The sequence below is a fragment of the Rissa tridactyla genome, chromosome 15 (genome assembly GCF_028500815.1).
Source record: "Rissa tridactyla isolate bRisTri1 chromosome 15, bRisTri1.patW.cur.20221130, whole genome shotgun sequence".
Lineage (NCBI taxonomy): Eukaryota > Metazoa > Chordata > Aves > Charadriiformes > Laridae > Rissa > Rissa tridactyla.
In genome coordinates, this window is record NC_071480.1 from 15,062,226 (window position 1) to 15,088,910 (window position 26,685).

A 26,685-nucleotide genomic window follows, 5' to 3' on the forward strand; every position below is an offset into this window, starting at 1 on the left:
GCTTGTTCTTTTCATATATTGTTCATTGGGGATTTTTTTTAATAAGTTGGGCATGAGTATGCTACCATCGTTAACAAGTATGTTGAATGCTTTAAGACCTCACACAAATTCCTCTGGGACTTCACTGGTGTCCTCTCTCCAGTGATAAAAATTATTTGTCTATTTATTTTACTTTTTTATTGTATCTTTAAACACTGATTTATCCATGTAAGGACCTTTCTTCTTATCTCATGGCAAATTGGTTTCTTTTGGAACATCTGGAAAGTGACCTTGGCAAAACAGCCTTTGGATATTGAGTTGGCCCATATCAGCTAGGTCTGCTTTGTCTGCATACCTGTTGATCCCTTCAGAGATGGATTAAGACACAACTTCTCTTCACTAAAGCTGTTTTAACTTTTCCATCTATATTTGTGTATCCAAGCTGTGCTATTCACACATTTTTCTTTTTTCTTTTTTTTCGAGTAATAGGAGTCACCCCCATTCGCTGTTTCTCAGGTTTCTGTTCAATACGTTGAGTTGATGATAGTAAACGAAAAGCATATGAAAAGCAAATTAATAGAACTCCTGTCCTACTTGGTGAAAGTATAGAATTTTAATTTAATGCCAACACAATATATTGAATTAATTGTGAGTGCAGAGAGACAGAATTCCAATTAGGGAACTGGCATTTTTTTTTATCACGGTTACCTGGTTTATTGCACTTAAGCACCAAACTTCGGTAGAGAACTTTTGATGACTTTTTTTTTTTAATGCTTATTCATTGAAATCATTGACTATTTGTGGACTGCTTCTTAAAGAGAGTTAACAATAATGATAACAATTAGGATTTCAGGGGGGTTGGTTTATTAATATTTTTGGCAAGCAATATTTGTTAGTGGTGTACAACAGTATTTCCAAATTATATTAGAAGATGTTTTGCCAAGTGCTGGCTGGCAGTATGTCATGTTCCTTAGTTTCCATTTGGAGTTGAGTAGTCTTATGTCCATTTTATCTCTGAAAGGAATTAACATTTGCTGTATTTGAGATATGAGCTCTTGTAGGATGCATATAATTTAAACTAATAGGGTACTGTGTTATGAGGCATGATTCTTTTGTTTATCTGGGCTTTGTCATTTCCAGTAGCAAACATTGTTCTGCTGTCGTTTCATCACCACCGTCCTAGTTCATGCCCAATGCACACAGAATTGGCAGTCTTGAAAAGAGATAAATTTCCATGTCGATATTTAACTTTGATTCGTTCTTACAGTTTTGCTATAACCTCCTCCCACTGACTGTAAATCAGTAAGTGAAAAGCACACCATGTACGCTATCTGCAGCCAAGCATTTGATATGGTTGTAATTAATTGACAGCATTCCTATACTGTGCTGATAAGCAAGATTAGTGCCCTTCCCGCGTCCACTTCTACTCACAGCAAGTCAGTGGGAGTTTCCCTTCTTTTGCATTAAGAATATGAACCTGAGAGAGAATTCATTGAATGAGGAGCTGTGTATGAGATACAAGACAAGTTCTGTACTGAACTGCACTGTGTAGAACTCCATTGGCTTTAAGTAAAGTGGAAGAAAATCTAGTAATTTATCTACTGGTAGGAAAGGAGGATATGTCTGCAGGCGTGTGAATTTTGAATTAAAGATTTACCTCAGTTGTGGTGTATTCGGATTGTAAGAATACATTAAATCAGTTTGCAATATAATCAGTGGACCATGTTAAAAATTATAATTAAGACAGGTAGTTTTGTAGTAAGAAGATACTAACTTGAAAATAAATTTTCTAAGTAAGATCAAACATTAAAAAGTAAGTAGTCATTCTGTGGACTACCAACTACCGTCTTGTCAAAATCTTGTGGCCTTGTAAAACCAAATAAACCACTGCAAAACTTTCTCTGACATATTTCCATCTTTCCCGCTTACGTAGGAGGTATATTGGTTGGATATAATGGTCAGAAGGAGGCAGGATCTGGAAAAATAGAAGTGTGTGATCGAATGCTGATGGCAACATAACAGCTGACCAGCATTTGAACAGAGCATAAGGTTTGCATTAGGAAGGTATACTTTTAGGCTACGCATACTTACATTTTCTTCCTGGAATGCTGAAGATGTCCCTGTTACTATTTGTATAACATAATGCCAGAAAAAAAATCACACCTGGTTTCGTGATTCAAGAAAGTGCTCTTTGTCTTACTCTCCCACAAATCAAGTCATTTTTGCACATGACATTCACATAAATGTGTTCTTTAACTCTGTTTTATCAGAGGACCAAATTATGTTAGAAAATTCAAACTGTTTCCTAGGGACTCTTAATAAAATTGTGGAATAGATTATTCGATAAATGGTATATAATATGGACAAATTGGCACAAGATGAAGCATATTTTTGTCCAGTCAGTAGATTTCTAGGAGAGATGAGCTTGGCTCGGTAAGCACTAATACATTTTTCTTTTCTGGCACTTGTTACTTTACTGCCTCAACTTCTTTAGCAAGTGAGTTAATAGTAAAAAAAAAAAATAAAATAAAGTTATTCATATGGACCTTTATTCTAGAACTTAGGCAATTTCATTGTCTTCTGGTGATGTAAAATCTTAAAACCTGTCCTCTTCAGGAAAAAAACCTGTTTTCCTCCGAAGAAAATTAATGCAGGAATTCTATTGGTCTCAGTTATGCTCCACATTCAAATAGAAATGACATCAGTAGATGTTGGGACCTTTCTGTTTTACTGACCGTGCTCTCCTGTAGCGGCTGTAGTCCTGAAATTGATGGCCCATGGAAGCTTCACTGTCAGTAATGGGGAAAATATGTCAATATAATAATCTTCTGAATCATCTTTTATAAGGCATTGCTGTAGTCTGAGACAGAATTACAAGCCACCAAAACATGCAAATCACGTTTGTGTGAGTGACAGAGTGAGGGTGTCCCTGTGTTTAAATAGGGCATTACTCAAAATAGTACTATTCCAGCTTTCCATGGGAAAGTACTTTCTGTTCAGTGAGATGTTTTCTTTCTCTACCTAGTCATCAAAAACACCATCAATCCTATTTCCAGTGAGGCAAGCTTCTGTGGAATGTGACGTTTGTTATTTTCCTTAACTGATAAGAGCTGTATACCTAGATTTGTACAGAAGTAACACATTTTTTTTTTTTCCCCCCGAAATTTTTTGTGCTTGAAAAAGGGCTAGTTCAGGAGAACTTAGCTCAAAAAAATTTATTTTCTCTGGCTAGATGCAGGAAAGGTAAATTCACTCTTTCTATTGTTTTTGAGCACCTTAATGCAGGGAAGGAAATAGGAGTGAGTCTGTTGGAGTAATGAAATAGAGTGTATGGTTGGAAATAATTCAAAGGTTATGTTCCACTCATATTTCTGCGTCTGTTGAAAGAAACCAAACATTAGTATAGTGCACAACTCTTGGATGAAATTTCAGAATTTATATATTACAGAAATAGAATATAGCGTTCATATTATAATCATGCTACCAATTTATTGAATGTTTTTGGTGGGATTAATCATATAAAATTAAAACCTACATAGGCCATGAACCTGTTCAGCCAGCTACCCTCCTGGATCTTCAGGCTTGATCATCTTTTCTCTGTATGCATGGAATTTGTATAGGCATCAAGAATTTCATACTAATATATAGAACTGACTGTCAATCAAGATCCAGTGAACAGAGGTGATAAAATTTTTCCCCCTCAGTATTCAAAATGTAACTGCATCTTAAATATATCATTGTATATTTGGCTGTAAAAAGAAACTTTAAAATGTTATAGAACACAGGAACTAACGTGTCATTTCTTTTATTAATTTACATGGCTTCAGTTTGTCCTGTAAAATAAAATGTTCTTATTCTTACCATTATTTTTTTTTATTTTTGCAGTTTTTATTAGCGTAAACATTTAGGATGATACACCAATTCAGTTTGAAGTGCTAAAGGGGATGTATTTATTGCAAGTATTAGTACCAGTGTATATCTCCTTCTGAACATCAAATTAATAGTTTGACTCACGGAGGTTAACAGGAATTTTAAGTGCTGCTTTAATGAGGACAGACACTAACATCTTTTGACACCTTGTATCGAATTTAAGTAGTATGCCTATCTGATATACTATTATAGTGGTGCCCGCTAGTGCTGCCATAATTATGGGCCTGTCAGCATTTCCATTACAAACCCCTATATTACAGCTGAAAATATCACTCCAGGATGAAGTTTTGTACAAAGGCTTTCAGCCTTGAACGAAGAAGCTTTCAAAATTAATTTTGCTGCTTCTCCAATTAAAAAATAAAGTTTTGCTGTTGCTTATTCTACCCTGTATTAATGTCTTGTTTTCAGGAAAAAAATGCACAGGGTCAAAATACTGATGTTTGTTTTCTATAGCATGAATATAACACACCCAAAAGATAAGAATTGAAAGCTGAAGGCTTTCATTTAACCACAAAAAGAAGGAGGGGAAAAAAAAGAAAGAAGAAAAAAAAAAAAAGGGGCAGCACAAGCAGGAAAAAGTACATCTGCAAGCTGCCACTCTGCGTTCATATCCACTTCATTTGCAACCTGTCTGCGAGGATTTCAGTAGCCTATATCCTTTTTCAAGATTCCAAAGCAGCCATGAAATTATAATTTGGGGTTTTATTAACACAGATTGGTTTAAAAATCATTATTTAAGGGTTCAAGGACAAGCACTTAGAATTAAGAGGTGCTAAAACTAACATTGCCCATACAGTTTTGGTTTGCCTGCTTTTTTGAATGTATTTTCTGTAAAACCGGTTCCTGGTGAAGCTGGATGGTGCTCAAGTGAACGCTACTTTTTCATTATATAATTTTTTGTCTTCTTTTCCAGTAACTTATTACCCATATCTGAAGTTGGAACTACGGTCTATCATGGTTTTAAGTGATGCTTATCATCAAACGTCTGAATGTTTTATTAAACATTAATCAATTTATTTTCATTACACTTTTGTGAAATGAACAACATTCCTACAGATGACAAGCATCTGTATTGAGGCATGATAGTTGAAAATGTTCACTTATTTTGAATGTTTAACACTTGGAACCTGATTTTTCAGAGTGGAATCATGTAGCCCATTTAAAACACAGTTCCCGTTGACTTTAGCTATCTGGTAAATACTTAGCATTTCTTTGAATCAGATCTCTTGTGTCAAGTTGGGTACCTGGATGATGAGGAACAAGGAGATACCAATTGCTTGTGAAGAACTTGGGTTTAAGCGATTTGCCTTGTCTCACCTAGATTTCTTAATTTCAGTAATTTCTCATCCTTATGCATCACAACTGGGTACTGTTGTGCTGGTGATGCCCAGAGGATACATGCTGATGGGGATACTTCAATTCATTTGACCTTGAGCTGGCACAGTTTTCCTTTCCCAGTATGTTTTTCAGCTCTTCAGCAAATGGAGTAGAAGCCCTATGTAAAACCATCTACATTAGTATGCAACTACCCTCGAATAGGGAGAAAAAGTTGTACCTGATTATTTAATTGTGCCATAGTATTTATGTACACACGTGCATTAATATCCAATAAGCTATCTGTCACTTTTCTGTAACTCTTGAGTGCCTGGCTTTACAAGCTTGATAAGATTTCCTTAAGCATACTTTTTGTTTGTCATTATTTTATGGGCTTTTAAAATGTCCTGAGGAAGAAAAGCTTGACTATGTGGCCTCATGTGAGCCACTGTCTGTATTATCATCACTGTTGGAACCTTGAAATGCAACGCACAAACTTCTGCACTCGAGATAATGGAGGGTAATGAATAAAATAATCATTCAAACTGTACATGATGACATGACAGACGAGAATAACCAAAGGAGAATAAGCAATAGAAAAAAAAAAAACATGGGATAACACACAAGGAAAACACATATCCTATATATAGTAGGATCTGTGAGAGGCTTAAGTGTGTGCAGTAGGCTCATAATATTTTGATAATTCATCTGGAAAGCTCTAAAAAACTTTTGTTGAGAATATGGAACTGTAATTGCAAAGGCTTGTATTTAAAGGTTTATATTTAGCCAAGGGGCTAAATATGAATAGATTTTCACATGAACCAGCATAAGGCAGGTATTTATGCAAAGACTGTGTCTCTTGAATTTCAAGTCCCTTTTCTAGCCCATTGTAGGCATGAAAGCCTTCCAAAGGAAAAAAAATTACAACATTTATTTCTAACACAATGATTCTTTTTTGTTTAATAATTACTATTATTCTTACTAGCAACTGAAGCGCTCCTGAGCCGTTTTGATTGCGGCTTTCTAAGCCTAAAGTAGACCCAGTAAAACATCCATGCAACTAAAACTTAGCAGATTTGTTACCAACAGGAGAACAATCTCTTCTAATGGAAGTTGTCAACACGCTTAATGATAGGTAATATGTTACTTTCTCTGCTTTTACTTTAAATAGGTATCTCTTCAATATAAGTGCTTAATTTTCATATTACTATTACTGGTGGCATAAATTTTAAATACAATTCTGTTAACAGAAAAATACTGCTACTTATTTACACAATATACTGCCTATGTCAATGTTAAAATAAATAGTTGATAGTAACATAAACTTGCGTTTTACTTAGCTGGCAATGACCTGCTGCAGTATCAACATTGTTGCTAGCAATATAAACAGTGCAGCTAGTAAATACACAACACATTCACTAAACCGGCTTCATCGGAATTATTGTTCGAGCAGTATTTTATTAAGTGCTACTGCCAGCTGCTTATGATATTTTAGCCCAGATTTATGAAGACAGTGGCCGTCTTCAAGTCAAATACAGACCAGTAGGAGCTGAGAATGCTTATTTGGCTTCAGTTATAGGCCCCTTTATCTTTCATTCCAAAAAATAATAATAAAACAGAAGTCAAAGTTAGCAAAAGTTAAGAAGGAGCTAAGACTATAGGTACACTTCTGAGTGCAATGTTGCAGTCGGTTATCTACACCTGGATTATCTGCAAATGTTAGCCTCAGTGTTGGAAACAATCTAGCCATGGTAGCCCACTGCAATTCGACCAAAAAAATTAGCCCACTCTGAGCTTGTGCTGCCGTAAATGTCTGTATTGTTTTTTATTTTCATGTTGTTTCATAGGTGAATTATTTGCTAACCCGTAAATTTCAGCTTCTTTCAGCATCTTCTGCATATAACCTTCTAAAAACACATCTAATCTTTCAAGAAAATGTAAGGTTGTTGCACTTCTCTGAGCTTCTCGCTTCGTAGGTATTCATATAGATCTTGAAGCTGGTGGTGTTCTCTGAGAGGCCAAGATGAATTTCTTCTGGTTTTTAGTGTATTTCTGAAAGGATAAAATATAATATTTTTGTTCGTGGTTTTGTATTCTTGCAGGGGCAATTGCAATTTTAGGAATTTCCATGAGGTTGTTGTGCCATCTAGAAAATTATTTGGAAGCCAAAATCCGATGGTAACCTGAGAATTCATTTAATGTTACTTTTTCCTTCTGATGTCACCGGAACAAGAAAAGTCAGTCAGATGGCTTTAATGAAACATTTGATCTACGGATGAGTGGAGAGGCAAGCATGTCTCTGCAAGTTTCCCTTTGGGATTGCTTGCATTTCTACGCTTGAGAAAGTGCATATTGTGCCCTGTTGTTGCCCTGAATGCCTGCCTTCATGAAGATGAAATAGTAATGCGGCGGTGACATCCTCCAGTTAATCACGTGGCAGAAGTACCATAATGTGGAAAGCTGTTTCACATCATACTGACTTCACAAACACCTTAGCTGCAAAGATAAAAGCATCCATTTTGTAAAGGTTGATAGTTTTGTGACATAAATCTCACCAATAGACAGAAAGGGAAAGAAAATAATCTAAAAATGGAATGGTAAAGAATAGTCTAGTCTTTCATCCCTGCATGATTACCTTTAATAGTAAGTGGAAAACCAATGCTAGTTTTGTCTTCCTGATGTAATGAAATACTGAATTATCCTTTCATTTCCACGGGTCAAAAAAAAAATAATTAGGAAACTTCATCCTTCACAAGCATTTATTCATATGAATGAATCTTTATACATTCTGGCTCTTTGTGACAGGGAAGTCATTTGTCGAACAGTTGGGGTTGTCAGGGCTTTGTGGTAGAGTAAAGGACTAGAATAACAGTGTAGAGTAGCAAACCTCGAATTCGGACCTTCTGGCTATAGAAGAGTATGTTGTGTCTCTTTCTGTAGCATACGTTATGGCTTGTGGGAAAAACATACGGTCTTTTGAAGAAATCAGCCTTAGCAAATGAAGGCAGCATACAGAAAGCTTGGTTCTCTGGTTTGTGTGAGCTCTGGCACAGAAAATGAAGTGACCTTCAGGGAGCCAGCTGCAGCTAGTGGATTCTGAACCCAGCCCTGTGGTCAGCGCAGCTCAGAAAGTTTCCTAAATTTTGTTTAGGAGGCCACCAAGAAGCTGTCAGGTCTATGATGCTGTGTGGTCATCCTTTTTCTCTCTGCCGTATTTTCTATGTAAAAAAGAAGTCAAGGAAGGTGGAAGACTGATATGAGAGCTGGATCTGCTAGATTGGTACCAACAGGAGGGAACTATGTGACACACATTTGCCGTATGTGGAACTCTCTGGTGTTCATTTAGACGGTATAGTTGGGTAGTATAGGAAAAAATAGCAAAGACAAATCCAAGGCTGAAACTGTGACTTCATCTGCTCTATTCCCCACATTATATTCAGGTGCTATAATACAAATCTTCTGTTTGTTCTCAGTAACTCAGAAAGAACTAGGCGATGGGAACCCTCTGAGCTGTAAAAGAAGAACTCTGACCCTTCACTAAATTAAATTGAATTAAGCACACTGTGCCCTTTTGGAAGGCTTCTTTGGTTGTCAGATCTAAGCTTTTGTAGTCTATGTTGATGGTCATTATGTGTCTGTATGTTAGGAATTATTGAAAGAATAAGAAAATAAAGCAATAATCAGTCATGCTTCCCAGACTCTCTAGTTTTAATATCACTAAGTGCCATGGGAAAATCACATGAAAATACTGTTTTGTCATCCAGCAGCCTTGAATGCAGTCTTGCATCTTTCCTTTCCCTAAATGAACTTTGTTTGGCAACACCAAGCCTTCTTCTGTGTTCAGGCTTCACTTTAAACATCTTAAATATTTTAAAATTATATTTACTGATCATGCAATTTAAATTTAAAGAAATAAGTTGCAATAAAAAAATTTGGTTTGATTTTTTTAAATTTTTTTTCCTCATTTTGGCATTAAATATTATTTTTAAGACCACTGCACTATCAGTTCTATTATATTGTAGTACCTGGCGTCATACTTCTTTATAAAGTAGCTTCATTTATGTATTTTAGCTGTTTATTTGAGGTGAGTTTTTTGGACATCCAGATTATATCAGGTACCCATTGAGCTATTCAGAATCACGACAAGAGAATGGGCATGTGACGGGTTTAGTATAATAGTCAACTAGAGTATGCACTTCCAGTATATAAACCCGTAACTGCTTGTACACATGCATGCATCCCACTGGAAATGCCAGATTTCTTCCCACACGTTGCCCGACTTGTCAGCATTTGTGCTCACAGCAAGACGACCATTTGGCTCCAACAGAAGTAACACTGCGAGCTTCCCACAGAGCCAAACTGGTAGCTGGCGCTCAGTGACAGTTGTGACCAGTTAAGGCAGCAAATGTCTCATTACCATCCTTTCAATCAAAGAGTAGAATTTTATGCATTAATTTATTTGCTTTTAACTAATTGTACACAGCCTGGAGAGAAGAAAAGATTCAAGAAATACTGTTTAGCGTGGTTGTCTGCAGTGGCAGGAACTGGCTTTGATAATCCAAGATTGGGAAGCAGGTATATCGGATCCTGATAATCAAGGAAGATGCAGCTGAAGAATACGCGAACCCTGCTGTGACCTTGTCTATCTTTAATTTGTCTGTATGAGGTGCTGGGTGGCAGTTCAGCCACGGCAGTGAGGAATTCAGAGTGCACTGCCTGCGCAGATGGTTATTTGCTTCTCGGGAGAGTTGTGCGGTCCATACCAAGCACAAGGCAAAATAAAAACAAAAAAAAGAGGAAAGGAGAATTTAGGTTTCAAAGTTGGATAACTAACCATTAACATTCCTTACGTGTATTCATTCTGTGCAGTGAATGTGAGATAGGGAAGAACGCGACGTTATGAAGAGTAACGAGGGGCTGTAAAGCCACAGCGTGCATCCTGCAGTAAGAGTTTGCCGTGAGCTCCCATTGAACCTGTTCTCTGAACTACCTACCTAAAATATTCCTAGACAAGCTGCAGACCCCAGGCTTAACCCCAGGCTTAAAAGACCCCAGGGGTCTTTTTAAGCAGACCCCTGCTTAAAATACCACATTGCAGGGTTTTCCCTATTTTGGGAATACCTAGTAGGTAGTGTGACGTCCCCTCCCTCACTTCCCACCCCAAAAGCTTAAAAGCGTGGAAGAGAGATTTACATTAAAACAAATCTGAGAACGAATGCATTAGCGCCCTTGCGTTTGTTAATAGGAAATTCTTCACTATGCATTTGCCGAGCCTTTGAGCTGTGGAATAAAGCACTGAGCATTCACATTAAAGTTTAGCATTATCTGGTTAACAAAACTGATAGTTCATAAAGCTTTTAGAATAAAAAAGTCTTTCATAAAATTGTGTCACGCTCACATGCCTGTAGAAATAGTAGAAACCATCTAAAACAGTATAAAAGCAATATCTGAACTTAAAAGTAATATTGTTATGAATATTTGGCTGAACCACATGTGTTTAAAGGTACGTTAGACTAAAATTTGATTATTGACCAAACTGTGAGACCAGTTTGGGCATGGACATTTTTAATGAGATTCATTCATGTTTTAATCTTTTCTTCCGCCCTTTTCTTTAATTATACCCTTTTGTGTTCCCTGAGGAATACTTTACATCCACATAGCATATGTGAAAGAATTCTATAAACTTTTCTGGATTCTTTATTTTATGAAAAGTAGTAAGTAAAAAGTTATGTTGATGGTTGGATGAGATGATCTGAAAGGTCCCTTCAACCTAGGTAATTCTATGATTCTAAGTTTATCAAACAGGCAGATGATGAACTAGAGGAAAGTCAAGCTGTGTCAGCACGCAACAAGTCTGTGTTCATGCTGTCTGCTCTTTCAGAATGCTATAAAAAATAAAACACGTAGGAGACAAAGAGCTTTCATTGGGTTGCCATTGCTACAGCAACCACTTCCCCTCTAGGAGTTTGAACCAATGACTTGCTGAGAGTTTGTTGTTCGGGCAGTAGAAGGCGGTGGGGTAGCAGGAAAGGAAGCAGTGCTATCTTTTTAACTGTATTTTTAGACTATGGTGAGGGTGGGTTTGTTTAGCTTTTGTGTGTGTGTGGTTTTGTTTGTTTTTTAAATTATTGAGATCTACAGTAGAATGCTCCAGATTAATTCTCTGACTTTTGCACAAAACTAACTTTTTCTAATGTGAATGCATCTAACGTCTTCGAGCTGTATGTTTTCCATGTTAAACGTGTGTCTTTGACAGCAGATTCCAGCTCTGAGCACTTGCATAAATGGTATCGGCATGACTATTGCAGAGCACCGTTCTGCTGTGGGCTGAAGGACCAGAGGAAGAAAACCAGGTTCTCTGTAAAGAGATCTTATCTATTTATACATCTTCTTGTTATGGTTTTAGCTTTATTCCCTGGTGCTACCGTACACCGTGAACTCTTATACCCAAAGGATCAGTTCCAAATGACGCAGCTGGCTCGAACTAATGAGGAAGTGGTTAACTTTGGAGTAGAAAAGCTGTTTGTTCACTTACGTACAAAGCTCTCTGGAGTCAACAGGAGAGTCTTGCCATTTAACTCAACAGGATTTGTTCCAGCCTAACTGGTCTCTTGGAAACTTCTCTGTAGCAGAAAGTTTGAACACCAAAGAAAATACTTTGTGGTGGAAAGAAAGATATTCCCACTTACAAGTATTGAGAAATTGTTTTATCTGTTACTTGTGGCATACAAGCTACCTCAGAAGAGTGCACAACCCAGCACAGAAGCAGGAGCTACTCATTCTTCTGCTGTCTCTGGTGACCATTACTGCTATTGCTGGTATCCAGCAGAGGTAGGGCAGGAACACCTAGAGTAACCTAGGAGAGTTCGTTAGTTCTCCGGTGTATTGTCAAGGCTCCATTTGTAGCATTGGATCTCTTACGTGCTGCGTATCTGCACTGATAAATGGCCGGCTATGTCTTACAGCTCCTGTATGACAAGACTGTATGTATCTCTGTGGAGCGTAGAGATATTTATTTGCTATTTAAGCTTGAGAAATTATATCCCATTTAACTCATGCATTATTACTTTAACTCTGTTAGTATGGGTAACTTCCTTTGAGAAAGCTAATTACCTTTCTGTGCGTATGCTTATAATGATGTATTTAGACCATGTGAAGTTTTGAGGAATTATGTTTGGAGTCTTATAAATGTTTGCGTTTTTAAGGTAATTCTTGTAACTTGGTTTGCAGTCCTTCAATTTACTGGATTCATCAGAATAATTCTGTTGTATTATTTATAATATGTTATGGCAGACAGTATGCATTATTTTGATATCAGCTTTAAAATTTTCATTGACATTTTGCAGATATGATAATTAGAAGTGCATGTGAGATTTTGGTAGCAGGATTTTTACAATTCGTGCACTATAAAGATACAATATATTTTAAAAGGCTTTATTTCTCTAATCCTTATAAGTAGGATGAACCTGTGTAATTCTTCTGTGTCGGTTAAAATCTGCAGCTTTGTTGTAGTTTTCTGTACCTCCCTCTGTACAGTTTCCCGGTTCTGTTCCTGGTTATGTTTGTAATGCTCTAGACCTTCCGTACAGGATTTGTTTGGGATCTGACACTGGTCAGTAAAAACAGATAAGCACTGGTAGAACGCTTAAGGCTGTGACACCATCTGTCAAAAACATCTGCAGACCTTATAGCTTCACGTTTCTGTATTACGATAAAAATGAATTAAGCCTATAGAGTCCCTTGGCGGTAATTCTTTGCCTTCATCCTCCCTTTATTCCACATGTGGTATTGAAAGAATGTCTGATCTGGAAGCTTTGGAGTCTGTCAGTCAGTCAGGAATGTGGTCCTTCCTGGAAATTTTACTTATGCTTACGTAAGAGCTTCCGTTCTCTCTTGTGCTGGAAAGCAGCAGGCTACTCATCTGTATATCGTAACGGTACTTGTACCTTCACGGTGGAAAAGTCTTAAATGACAGGTTCTGTATTCTGTAATTAGTCTAGACAAAGACATTAGATGGCAGGCACATAGTGTCCCGAGCATGCTCGCTTCTCCAGCATGTGCGCTCCACAGATGTCACAGTTGCATTGGGTTCTGCAGCAAACTTCACGTTACTCGATCAAGAGTTTATTTGGCTGCAGGTTTGATTTTCCATAAGTCAATAGAAGCAAACAGATTTCTCCCCTAAATGCACTTACTACATTTATTAGAGACTTCATGCACGTAAAAAAGGCATCAGTGCAAAAGTGGTAAGTTGCTACTGTGGTGACTCATTTCAGCATGGGGGGTTTTGTCACTTGCAGGTTTATGAGTAGGTACTTAGTTTGCAAATGTTTATTCTAATGAACTAAAATGGAAAAATAGCCTATATTTTTGTATTAGTTTTGAGATTTCAGTGTATCTTATAAATCTAGGAATGGGGAGGAAAGTGTGTCTTCATTTCCTTCTTATATAATTCAGGTCTTGTTCTTCTGTACTTCCTTTCATCAGATGACTTTAGATAACCTTAATATCTTCATCACCCTAATCTCTAGGTTAGGTGCAGAGATGCAGGAGTGACCTCAACTATTTGCAGACGCAGAATTATATCTATCATTATTTTTATCTTCAGGATGCAGGCACAAAATGAGTGCATTTTAAAAATCAAATTGAAGTCAGTTTTGTTTTAGCAGATCAGTAACGTGAAGTATTTGTGATAATCAAAGGAAGTACTATGGACTGTGAATATATTTTTTTTTCATTGGAAATAGCAAACAAAATTTCATTTTCTTCTGAAAAAGCTATCAGAAGGCAGGTTAGATTTTTGTTCAGCTTGTGAATAGTAAGTACTAAATTCTGATGCTCGTTTTTTTTCATTTTATATTGTGTGTCCTATGAAAGTTCTTCTTTTTTCATATATATAAGCAGAATTCTATTGCCTAAAATGCATCGTAAAGAACTTGCTTGCCAAAAAACATAATTGCAAATTTATTCCCCTCTGTGATTCTGACAAAGTTTATGGAATCCTTTGTAGTCTCTTTGGTGCTTCTAAACTCAAAGTTTACAGGCAAATTTTTTTCTGGAAGCATCAAATTCTCTGTACATGAAAGTTGATGGGTTTGGTATGAGAGAGATTCTTATAAGTCACAAAAATGAGTAATTACTGCAGAAGAGTAATTAGAGAAAAGTAGCCTGAGGGGAAAGAAGCTCTACTTAAACATTAAGCAAATACCATTAGCCATGCAAAAAGAAAAAAAAAATTAAAAGTATGAATAGATGCACCTGTGTTGGGTCCATTTATAGTTAAACCAAACTCCTACGTCCATTTCTGCACTGTGCTGAATTTTGAAAGGGTCAAAGGATGTGTGCAACTCCAAATACTTCCAGCTTCAACTGAGCTGAATTGAAATAATTTTATTTTTTTTAAATCCTGCACTACAGAGAACTTAGCTTTGCGGCTCAAGCCCTTTGGCGCACTGCATTGTCTGGCTGTCCAGAGCACCTCCTTTCTCTAGCCAACAAAAATGTGGTTCATATGCATGGCACACGAGTTCAGGTTCTTGTCTTTCCTTCCCCCAAAACTTGTTTACTTTAATGGAAACACACATATGAGTTTTTGCTGTCTGGTTTAATAAGGCAAGCGTCGCCATCACCATTGCTAATCCATGGAGATGTTACTTTTCACCGCGAGTGAAATAGTCACGTGTCACCCTGTGTGTAGGGCTAGTGCACGCTGCTGAAAAGAGATCAGTGAGATAGTTCAAGAAGGAAGCCTACAATTTTCCATTCTGACTTTTTTTGGAATATCTGAAATGGAAATAGTATTTTCCTGGAATATCAGGAAAAGAGTTTGGGTTACTAAAAAAACTTTGGTAACCTCTACAAAAATTACGTTGAAGTTTTGCTTCATTTTACTGCATTCTGAGTTAAAATTTTAAGAGACTTACTAAACAGCTCCTTGAACTTCAGCCTTCAAGTTAACTACAACCTCATGAATGAATTGTGGTCAACAAATAAAATGTGCTTTTGTATTGACTTAGAAAAAACATCAATAGTATTTGATAGTTATCAAACTGGTTTTGAACTGTAAGGCCAAGTGAATTGTGCCCGAAAAGCAATAAGCTGTGATTAAGGCACGGCATATTTGTGGCTTAATCAGAGGCAGGTACTCAAACAGGGACCGGTGGATGTGAGCAGTCCTTCAGTATGCGTTACTGACAGACTGGTTATAAGTGGTCAAGCTACATAATAAATCCCTTTTAGCTGTTCTTTCTGGGTTTGCGAACAGAGGACGTTTTCAACAGCCTCTTGAAAATTTTTTGCATCCTTTGTAGGAAATATATGTATCGTCATGAATCTAAATAATAGAATATTATCGGTATTTATGTAAAAAGCACATAATGTAAATGGTTGAAAAATTTAACCAGCTGACTCACTGTAAAATAATGTTAATAAAAACTGATTCTTAAAAATTGTATGAGCTTGTACACTCAGGATAAACAGCTGGCTTTTTTCAATAGCACAGCTGGTGTAGAAACATAAAATTACTACCATTTGAGCAGGACATGAGCTATATTTGGGGAAACATTTGCATGAATGCTGAAAATTTGCAACTTAATTTTCTTTTATTTTAATTTTCATTGCACACTTATTAACCACAGCTCTGGACCTGCTCCTGTTGATTTCAGTATCACTTATTTAGGTTGTAAGCCGTTATGTGCCAGGACATTGCAAATTTAGAGTAGATCATATTTCTTTATCTGAAAATACTAGAGGAGGATACTGTCTTTCTGAACAAGTATGCTGCTGCTGAACTGTCATTCATAGGAATTTAAGCAGATAAAGTATCTTAAGGATGTCATTTCTCCCTTGAAAAGGCAAAGAAAACATGAAAACAGTAAGAATTGCACTTCACAGCATGCAGAAGTCAACTGTTCCTGCTGCAACTGTTTGTTTGTGAGGCTACAAAAGCACCTTCCCATGAATTTGGCAATACTAAAGAAGACTGCTGATGCAAGTCAGCAGCTGTGTACTGCATTGTGAATCGCAGGTGCACACAGGAGTCAATTGAAAGAAAAATTCCAAGTTCAACTCTAAACCCGAACTAGTCTGATTCTTTATATGTTCCTAGGGTAAGTGACATTCATACCACTAAATTACTTGTACGGTTTTCTAGGTCCTCAAAGCAGAGCAGTGCATCATATTTACTTTCAAATTTTAGGACCTAGATATTTATAGTTGTTGTTATTGCTTTCCTGCTGAAGCTTTCTATAGACCTTGTTCATCTGTCTGTTTTTTTTAAATAAAATTACTTAAAACCATTAATCGTATGCTAGTTCAGAAAGTACTGTTGCTTTCCTGACAGTTCATTCCGTGTTTTCCTGTCTTAGCTTTAATTTAGCCTAAGGACTGCTAGACAGGCAAACTACTACACAAGCAAGGTCGGTTCCCTCATTTCTGCTGTGATGAGGCAATGGACATCCTGTAATAGGGACAGCATTTTGCCAGAAGTGTTATCTTTACTATTCAATTGGTGTAGGAATTTTTACACAGATTACCATCCTGAGTAGTAATGACATTAATCACATAAAATCAGCTATAGAAGAAATAACCCTTTGAAATATTTAACATTAATTCTCTTGCATCTATTATTTCTCCAACTGGTTGTTAGTGAATACTGTCTTGATTTCTCATATGGCTTCTCATTCTTCCGAGCACATTTTTCTCATTGCTGGGTTTTTCTGTGTTCCCTCCTTGTTCAATTCAGATGCTTCCTACAAGTGATTTGCAAGACAAACTACCCCTCTAATATGTTTAAACCCAGAGATAAAATGACACTTGGAACTATGGCACTCACTTAACTGTGGCACCTCACTAATAATCTGTAATTAGATAAGGTCAGTCACGTAGATTTTTGGTGTTATTCCTTCTTGTAACGAGTGAATCCTTCTGTTGTTTCAGAAGATTGATTGATCTTTTGGACTGGTAAAAACAGATTTGCTTTTGAAGATGATAATTTAGTAAGCTGCCTTTGCTTCAGGGACAGCCATTTGAAAAATAACTATTCATAAAAACTTCTTTGCGCTTTGGATGTTTCTACATGGCAAAGAGAATGCAGTGCAAAGGTGCCTGGTTTGCTCCAAACACATTACCTTAGAAACTAGAAGTCAAACAGTGGATTGGTGTAGACTCCACACTGCTCTTCATCCAGGCTAACGGAGATTTAGTATCAGCTCAGTGGTACTGCGGGTCGCTCTGCCAGGCGCTACGCTGGGCTATAAGAACACAGCCCTCTGCATTCTCTGTTTACTATTCATGCTTTCCTTGCAGATTTTCCCAGCAGTCAAACCCAGCAGTACTCTTTTCACATGACCCCAGCCCACAATGTAGTTATTTTACCAGGAAAATTACTATTTCAGATACATAAACTGCTATCTTCACGCTGCTCAGTTATGCTACATAAGAGAGACTTCCAAATTCAAATTTCCAGTGAGTTTATTTTCTTCCTGCGCATGGCTATCTAGGCAAAAGGGGTGATTATTTCAGTAGCAAAAAGTTTTCTACCTCTGCAATGATTACAAGTCTGACTAATTTCCCTCCATAGCGATGTCCTGCAGTAAAACCCCGGGGTGGTGGTTAATGTATATTATCAGGCAAGAGAGGTATTTGCTTCTGTTGCTTGCAGAGTAGTAGCTCTGAGAGCCAGAAGTCCAATTGAAACAAAACCAAAGCAAACAAAAACCTAATTCAAAAAGCAGGGCAAGCAGGAGCCAATGCAAATCCACCAGTACACGAAACATCAAATACCAGCACGTTGTGCATTCCTCTATGCTAGTTAAAACCAATCTAGGAACATTAATAACAAGGAAGACAAATCACCTTGTCAGAACCTGGAGCTTGTGTCATGGAAAAGACTTTCTTAAATTATTCTTAATAGCTATGAATCATCGTTTACACAAGTATGGGGAGTAGAAGGCACAATCTGGGTGCTCCATCAACCGCTCTTATAATTGTCCACATGTGAGGGCTGGGCTTTAGCCTCCAGATGAGCACGAGGATGCATTAGGCTTCACCCGTTTCAGAAGGCAGATGGAAGGCTGTCTAATAACAATAATAACATGAAGGATTTATAGTCAGCGAAGGAGATAAGAGAAACCACTTCTGTTTAAGTAATTACTGTTCAGAATTAAAAAAAATTAGAGGTGTGTCTTGTGGTAAAAGCACTGAGCTGGAAATCACTAGATTGATGTTAAATTCCCTGTTCTATCACAGATGTCTCATTTTAAGGTTGAGGTATTAATTTAATTTCTGTTTCAATTAATCAAATACGAAATAAGGACAATGCTTTCTTTGCCTGTCCTCAATATATAACTGTAACTTTTTGTGTTTATGGCAGTGTGGGGCTTATGTCTTGATTGAGACCTGAAAACAATGCTTTCTAACATCAAAACAAAGCACACAATAGGAAACTTCAGTGTATCTTCCTAAACAAAGAGAGCTGGTCAAGCAAGTACGTTTTCAAACAAGTTGTTCCAGACATAAAATGTCTCTGTAAAATTGCTGTTAAGAGATAGATTGAAGTGATGGGCAATGCGTGTTTGGACAAGTAACTTACTGGGAATCACCATGCTTGTCTCATGGTGGGACTTTGAGGAGTAATCGGAACTTGTTTTAAATAATTTTAAACACAGAAATTATTATACAAGTGCTGAATAATATTCCTATTAATCATTTTAGTAAAAAAATGACCTGAAATGGAGCCTTGGAACACATTCACCAAGGAGCACACAAACAGTCTTCCAAAGATTATGACTTGAAAATAAATCAGAAACATATCAGTCAGTTTTCAGATTGTTTTCATTAATGAGACAGCATTCTATAAATCAGAATCCCTTAATCAAATTGCTACTGTTTTGCCATCATCAATGTCCTTGGAATCAGTGTAGCTTAGAGAGATACAGCTGATGATGAAGCCGATTCATTATATTTTCTTGCTAGAAGTAAATCTTCACTGAACTGAGGTCAATGACAAAACACCTGCTGCCATCAGCGGAGGCAGGATTGTGCCCTTCGTTGCTGCCTCTGCAAAGGAGCACATTTGTGCATTAGTACGGATCTGTTGCAGTTTTGTTGTTCCTGGTTTTCTTCTTTTTCTCTGTTTTACCTTTGCAATTTTCTGAGGACAGGACTAGAAGCCACCGGCATGTTTCAGTATGAATCACCGTGAGAGTAATACTTTCCGTTGTCAAAATGTGGTGTCCTGAACAGCCGTTACCTTTAATAGGTATAAAAGACATTCAGCATCTTCTGGACTCCAGCTTCTAACTGCAGGGAGGGATCTCACTACTGACTTAGAACAATAAATTGCATAAATTGAAATGGCAGCACTGTCCCTGATGGTATGGTCTATTTATAGAAAAGTTCAACAATTCTTTTGAATATGAAAATCGCCGTGTAAGATGAAGCCAATCAAAAATCTGTTACATTTTCTGTGAGCGTTCAAATAAGAATTTCAAGAACTAGTATAAAAATTTCAGATTATGGATAACTTTGGCATAATTCCTCCTTTGAGAGAATGTTACTTTTTGCATTCCACGTGAAGTTTGAAAGGTTGTACTCTCAGACTAGTATTAGATCAAAAACTGAACAATAGTCAGTAGGCTGAAAAAAATTCAGACATGTTTGTACAAGGATTTCTTGTGCAGCTTCTGCTGAAGACAATGGGAGTTCTAGAAATAAAAGAAGTGTAGGATGGACCCCCCCTTTTCTTTTTTTCTCTCCCCTCCCCATCTCAAGAACACAAAAAAAGTGATTCTGATCTCACTTATAATTTTATTCAAAATCAGATTGGCCCTCATTATGCTGTTGCTAACATAAACCTTGTTTCTTGTGTGACTAAACTCCCAATAGGCAAACACCATCTGACTGTTGAAGCAAAAGAGAAGCCACCGCTAAGACTAACTCATGAGGGGTTCAGAAACATCACGTCTACTGCAAAAGCTAATAGCGATATCCTTAGAAATCTCTAACTCCACATTCAGTGCATTTGTTTGTTGAAGTTCTTCCTTTGATATTGAAGAAATTTTCCCCTATTAAACTGAAGAGTTTTCAAACAAAGAGCTTTTCTCCAGAACCAAATTCAGATCAGGTGCCACTGCATGAAATTTTACTGACTTCCTTGAAACAGTACACCATCCTGGAAAATTGTCTTACAGCTAAGAACACAGAAATTCAGATTGTGATAGAACAACATAAATAATAGCAGCACATCAGTTTACCCTTGCAGGAATAATCAGTACTGTTCACTGCTGTAAAATGTTTCCTAAGTGGTATTTCTCTACAATATCGATAGGAACTTAAAAAGAGCTGTGACTTTTTTTTTCAGGCATTTAAATTTCATCAAGTTCTAAACAACACATCTTTGCTTTAGATTTTATTCATGTACATATAAACATACACTTTTAAAAAAGTTATTTTAGCTGAAATAATAGTTTTGTGCTCTTCAGTCTAGTAAAGCACTATAATTTCAAGTTAACTCTTTTCATCCTGCTCGAGAATGATATTAGAATTTTATAAACCAGATGAAAGCAAATGAATAGCACAGAAGGGAGCTCAGGTACCTTCTTTAAAGTACATGTAAAAGTACGTTTCTTTTGCAGAATGCAGCTGCTTCTAGCAGGGCCACACAGTCATTTCAGTAGTTATGAAAGGTGGATATTTCCAGTTGACTGATGTCAGATCTGTTGGTATGGAAAGGTATTGCCCGGGGGGAGACGACCAGCAGTAGGATTCCTACGGGAGAGCTGCCCAGCGCCACTTGTGGTGCCTTCTCTTTTCTCCAGCATCTCCCAGTTGAGAAGCACCACGCTGAGCTGCCTTGGGTACCTCTTCTGAGAACATGGGTATAATGGGAGCGTGTGTGATTTTAAGTCTCATCAGAGAAGTAGAACCTTTCTCTAAGCACTGACTGCAACATCTGTAAAGAAATTTCTACTTGACAACACTGATCATCATCTGAAGAGTGCGGCGGGTACGTAGCTTAACCACGTACTCAGATTTACAGTCTTTGTGATTTGATGTTTCGCTAGCGTTTTATGGTAGTGTGGGTCCGTGAAGGAACAACAATCTCTGTTAGCAAAACGTGTGGTGGTGTTATAGGTGGATATCTCTTCATGATGCTGGAGCAAATGAGTGCTTTAGCGCAACCCCATTGTTAGTTGTCAGTGTGAACGTACATTTGTCTTGATGTTTCTGAGCCAATATTTCCAGCAGAAACTGGGAGGCCTGTATTTGACGATGAAAACTGAGAGCAAAATCGTATTTGACCATGAAAACTGAGAGCAAAATTGCAAAGGACTGCACAGAAGTCAGAAATCAAAGCATGCAGTGATATGTGCCATCAAGACACACTTTGCAGGGTTGTCCATGGCAACTAAAAGTCATAACTTCATGGGATAACAAAGATCTCAATAGAAATACTTGGTTTATGGCAAATTGTAATTCCTTTCGCCTCTCCTCACCTAACCTCTTCATGTTCCACAGGCTATAAATTACTGATCGCTTTCTTTCCATTAGAAGATAAGCACCTTATCACCTTTCCTCTTTTCTAACACCCTTATCCCTCCACAGGCAGTAAGGATCTTTACACTCAGGTGGTCTAATTGATACCTATCTAATTAAAGGCAAAGCATTTTTTCTCAACTTGCATTCAGCTTTGAAGTATGTTGCTTTGATTTCAGACGTGAAGAACAGCTTCATGTGCCTGAAAATTCTCCTTTTTCCAACTGTACTAGTCGATCAAATAAAACATACTACTATCCACAAACTTTGCCTTGCCTGTGTACCAATGCATTCATTTATTAGTAGTGAAAAAGAGAAGACAATTTTCATGGAACTAGTTAAAAAATATGTGTGAGGACTGCAGCCCTTCAGAGCCTTCAAGATTAGGACAAAATGTTTAAATATGATGAGACAGAGAAGAAAAGGATTCAGTGGAGACTAAGGTAGATAACTGGATTAGCAGGGAAATTAATCTTAGAGTTTATCTCTTAAATGGGGACATTTTGTGTGAAAGAGGTACCAGAGATGAGAAAGCTGAATATATGGGCAAGAGATAGTGCCAGCATCAAATTGTTTAAAGAGTATTAGTCCACTTACCATTTCAGTGGATGTTTTAGGAACTTTTCTATATAGTGAGAGAGTAGATTCTCCGAAGTTATATAGGATATGAAGAGAAAGAATGATCATTCTAACAAAAAAAACAAACAAACAAAAACCCCATCAATTCTCACCAATTAAGAGGAGAAAGGAGAGGAAGAAACATTATGTGCATAACACTGAAATTTCCAGGCATTTCTAAGTTGCATAGCCAGCACTTATGCAGAGATGTACTGATTTTTTTCCAAATGTTACAGGGGTCACATTTTCACAATTAATTGACACGACCCACATGACACTCGCTAGTTTTGTGACAACTGTATTTTTTCTTTTTTTTTTCCTAGACATCTTTTTTATTAAACAAGCTTTAAGAGTGGGTTATGTTCTTCACTGTGAGGACATGTTTGAAGAAAGGTAATGGGAAAAAAATCCTCTGAAATTACCTGATTTGATTAGAGGAAAAGAAAATAGATCCAACGTACCTCCCCCCCACCCCGAGCATGCACCGTTTTGCTCTTAAAGAACCTTTTTGTAACTTGTGGCATTTTTAGTACTTTGGAATTGTCCAAAAAAGTGCCTTTGAGCTGATGCAAATCATTTGCTTCACTGTTGTAGTGCATGGCTGGCAAGGACGGAGCCGGTGTCCATTCAGCGCCAGGAGAAGGGAAATCCCTGTCCCCTGAGCGAATGATCCTATGAGGTGCAAGTTCTAAAACTCTTACCCTCTTGTGGCCTCTTCCCCTGCTGCAGGAGAATGAAACGGCATTCTGTGGAATTTGAGAACCTCTGTAGGAACCCCTCCATGATCCTTTTCCTCATTATTTTGTTTAGTAAGACTGTCTTGTTGGCAGTTGCTAATAAGGTCTGTGATAGTTTGGGGTTTTTTTCCCAGCTAATTGCTCTTTTGATTTGGGCTTTTGGGGCTTTTAAAAGTATGTGATAGGATGGCTGTTTATAATATGTAATAACCACAAGAATCTCATAGAGTTTTCTGAGGTCAGACTGTCACTATGCTTTTGTTTGCTTATGCTGAGCTAGTACTTGGCAGCTTGTGTAGTAGCTCAGCTATTCTCTAAATTAACAGGTTGTTCTTTGTATTTGAAGTGAATGATGTGATTGAATTGATTAGCATGTATATGCCTAAAGGGAAAGAGGGATCCAAATGGAGAAAACTGGATAGGTCCAAAGGAAATTTGTTGTAAGAACCGTGGTATGTTCAAGAATGTGGAAAGGACTCAAGTGAGAATAAAATCCCAAACCAGAAAATGTGTGGGAAAGTACAATTTTGCTCTAAAATCTTTGCTAATGAAGGTTCAGGGAAGTGTGTTTTGTTATATTTCTCTGGAATCAAAAGCCCTAGTGTAGATGCAGACATACTGAGAAAAAAATCAATTGCTGGTACAACAATTTATTCTTCTGTGATAGCAACGTTGCGTCAACCCTCCTGGCTTTTGGCTTCTTGAGTAACTCAACAGTATATAGAAAAAGCATCGTTTAAGTGCTTAAGTTCATGTTAATAATATTGCCAAATCACTCATCTCAAACTTCTTTTTCAAAGGACTTAGAGTCTACGTGGGTTTTTTTCTTAAGAGCTGGAGCTCCTCTTTCTGTGAATCAGCAATAGTTATCCTGAATCTTTTTACAGGGCTTCATTATTTGGCATCGTGTTGGCATTACAGGAGAATTCTGTGTCCCACTGAATTTTTATAGCTCAGTTAAAATCCCCTTGCATGTTAGTGCGTGGAAGCAGTATATTAATTGTTTATTTCTTCTTAACTTATATACTTAAAAATGCAGTCTGAAAATAAAGGACTGGCTTGAATTTTTACATCTATATACACACGGGTTTTGTTATTTTTTTCCACTAATGACAACCTGGACTTAATAAGATAATGGGAGGACCGTGACTCATAGGTCTAAATGAACCTGCAAAATGCTGGTTTTCACCCTTGAACTACCTTTTATTTGCACATACGGATAGATGACATTGGCTTTTGAATACGTGTGTCTTGCATAAAGCCAATACGTTGTTCTTGATTTTGCTTTGTAGTACAGAATTGGACAGCTGTACATGATAAGCAAGCACAGCCATGAGCAGAGTGACCGAGGTGAAGGTGTGGAAGTGGTGCAGAATGAACCCTATGAAGATCCAAACCATGGCAACGGTCAGCTAACAGAAAAACGGGTCTATCTCAACAGGCAAGTGCAATAAAACTGTTTCTCTCAGCATGGGCTGTAATAAAAATTTGCAGGGAATATCCCTTCCAGGCAATAGCCTTTCTGTTTCAAGTAGAACACGACCCCATGAATACATGCTGCTTCCTGGTAGCCACAGGAAGAGGGAAGGTGGGATAGACCAGTGGCTTGAAATAGAGAGATTAGCTGTCATTTCTTCTAGAGTATCTTTTCCAAGAGAAAAAATTATAACTTGAAGTTAAGGATGTACTCAAAATCAGAACTTTTTTGTTTTGTTTTACACTTAACTGTTTGCCATACTATTCTCCAAAATTATGGCGGGGGCAGGGGGGGAGGAAACAAATAAAAAACCTAAAAAGCAAAAAGAACAAACACCTCACCCCCCCAAAAAAATCAAACCCAAGCCACTAAAATGATTGAAGGGTTTCTCATTTCATGATTCACAAAGCCAGTACCCCTTTTTTTGGTGACAAAAGATTTGCCTCAGCAAAGTTAATTGACATTACAAATGACCAGTAGGCTTGTAGAACGATGACCTTCTGTACCAAAATAATAGGTTTAAAGACACGATGGAAAAAATCGCTTTTGTTTCCCAAAAGTTCCATCATTTCTTAAAGTGAAATATGTGTCTCTTCCTATGGTGAAATTACACTCCTGAGGGTCAATGCCTCCACACTCAAAGGCTGGAGATGTTTTAAAAAATATATATATTTTGTGTCCTATGAAATATATTGCTCAATCTGTTCCCATTTTTACTGCTGCTGATCTAATTGAATATCGCTGCTTTTCTGATGTTCTATTCCCTGAGCCTGTTTCGTTTTATTAAACTTACGCTCTGCGGCATTTCGTAGCGGGCATAGAAACACTACAGCTATTGCTTCTACATTGCAAGTTACTCCTCCACTGCAATCCTGACGTATCTAACCTTAACTCAGGCTAAATTGAATCACCAGTAATGTTGCACGCACACACACACGGAGTCCAATAATAAATACCTAGCCAACATTTAATATTATTGTGATTGTAAGTCTGTTCTCTCACAGGCTAGATACAGGACTTTGTAAAAACCAATAAATGCGTTCCTGTTGTAGAGCTCCCAGAAGTTTGGTTTTTTATGTTTCTGGATATTTCTGTCCTTCATGTTAAAAAGAGATAAGGCTTTAAGCACTGAAGAGCATATTCAGAATTGCCACTTCAGGGTAATTCAGAAAAACCGCAAGGACTGTGTCTTAGAAAGCATGTGCAAGATGTGCTTGGAAAGCGTATAGTTTCTGGTAGTGCAGGCAATGGAACAAAGGATCTTTTACCCAGAGACGGGTACGAACATTGACAAAGACAACCTGTGTGCCTACAACAACTTGAGCGGTTTACTTAAAGCTGTGGTGGATGTCTGAAGTCAGGTTTAGTGAGTTCGATGATAATTATGAATACTCCTTGATGATCATCGCCAGATTTGCTATTTGAATCTTCCGTGATTCTGGTTTTGGTGTCACAATGCCACCAGCTGTTGCAGTACTATTCAAGCTTTGTGGAAAGGTTCAGCAAGTTTTCAGGCAACTATGGATTTTGCTGGGAGGCCAGGATCTCTCTGAAAGACTTCACTCAAGGAGATATCCTGCCACAGAAAGTGTGCTGAAAACTCCTCTGCCTCCCTTCCTTGAGGAACAGGACTCCTTACAGCCTCATCTTTTCTTCTTCCAGGGCCTACCGCCCTAATAAACTTGAGCTCCCTAGCTTCACTTCATTTTGCTCTGGACTGATTTCTCCTGAAGAAATTTGAGCTTATATGTTTCAGTGATGGTTTCTTGGAAAAGATTTGTGCGTTATTTTCATTTATTTTTTCTTGCTTGCTAATACTTCAATTCTTGCAGAAGATCCTCTTGCCTACCAGTGGTTTCAGCTGGAATGCCTGTAAGAAACACTTCTTCCCTATGTGCTGAGAGACTGAACTTCATCTGGGGAAGGAAGAAATAAAATAAAACAAAAAAAAAGGAGAGAGAATGTGATCAACAGCTGCATGTGCTGATAAAATAGAAATATTTTATTTTCTTTCTCTGAGTGGACCCTTGGAACAATTCATGTGGGTCCATGACTGCAACTCGCTTGCAACTCTGAGGATAATGTGTGTTTTGC

At 37.5% G+C, this 26,685-nt stretch overlaps 1 protein-coding gene across 3 annotated transcripts in view; it reads left to right on the forward strand.

The window, feature by feature from the left end:
- Positions 1-26,685, forward strand: part of PITPNC1 (phosphatidylinositol transfer protein cytoplasmic 1) — an 88,864-nt gene that overhangs the window by 15,049 nt on the left and 47,130 nt on the right. For all 3 annotated transcript variants that reach the window (XM_054221191.1, XM_054221192.1, XM_054221193.1), the window contains exon 2: positions 24,407-24,555. In XM_054221191.1, the coding sequence (XP_054077166.1) occupies positions 24,407-24,555 (149 nt within the window). The remainder of the gene's footprint in view (positions 1-24,406; positions 24,556-26,685) is intronic.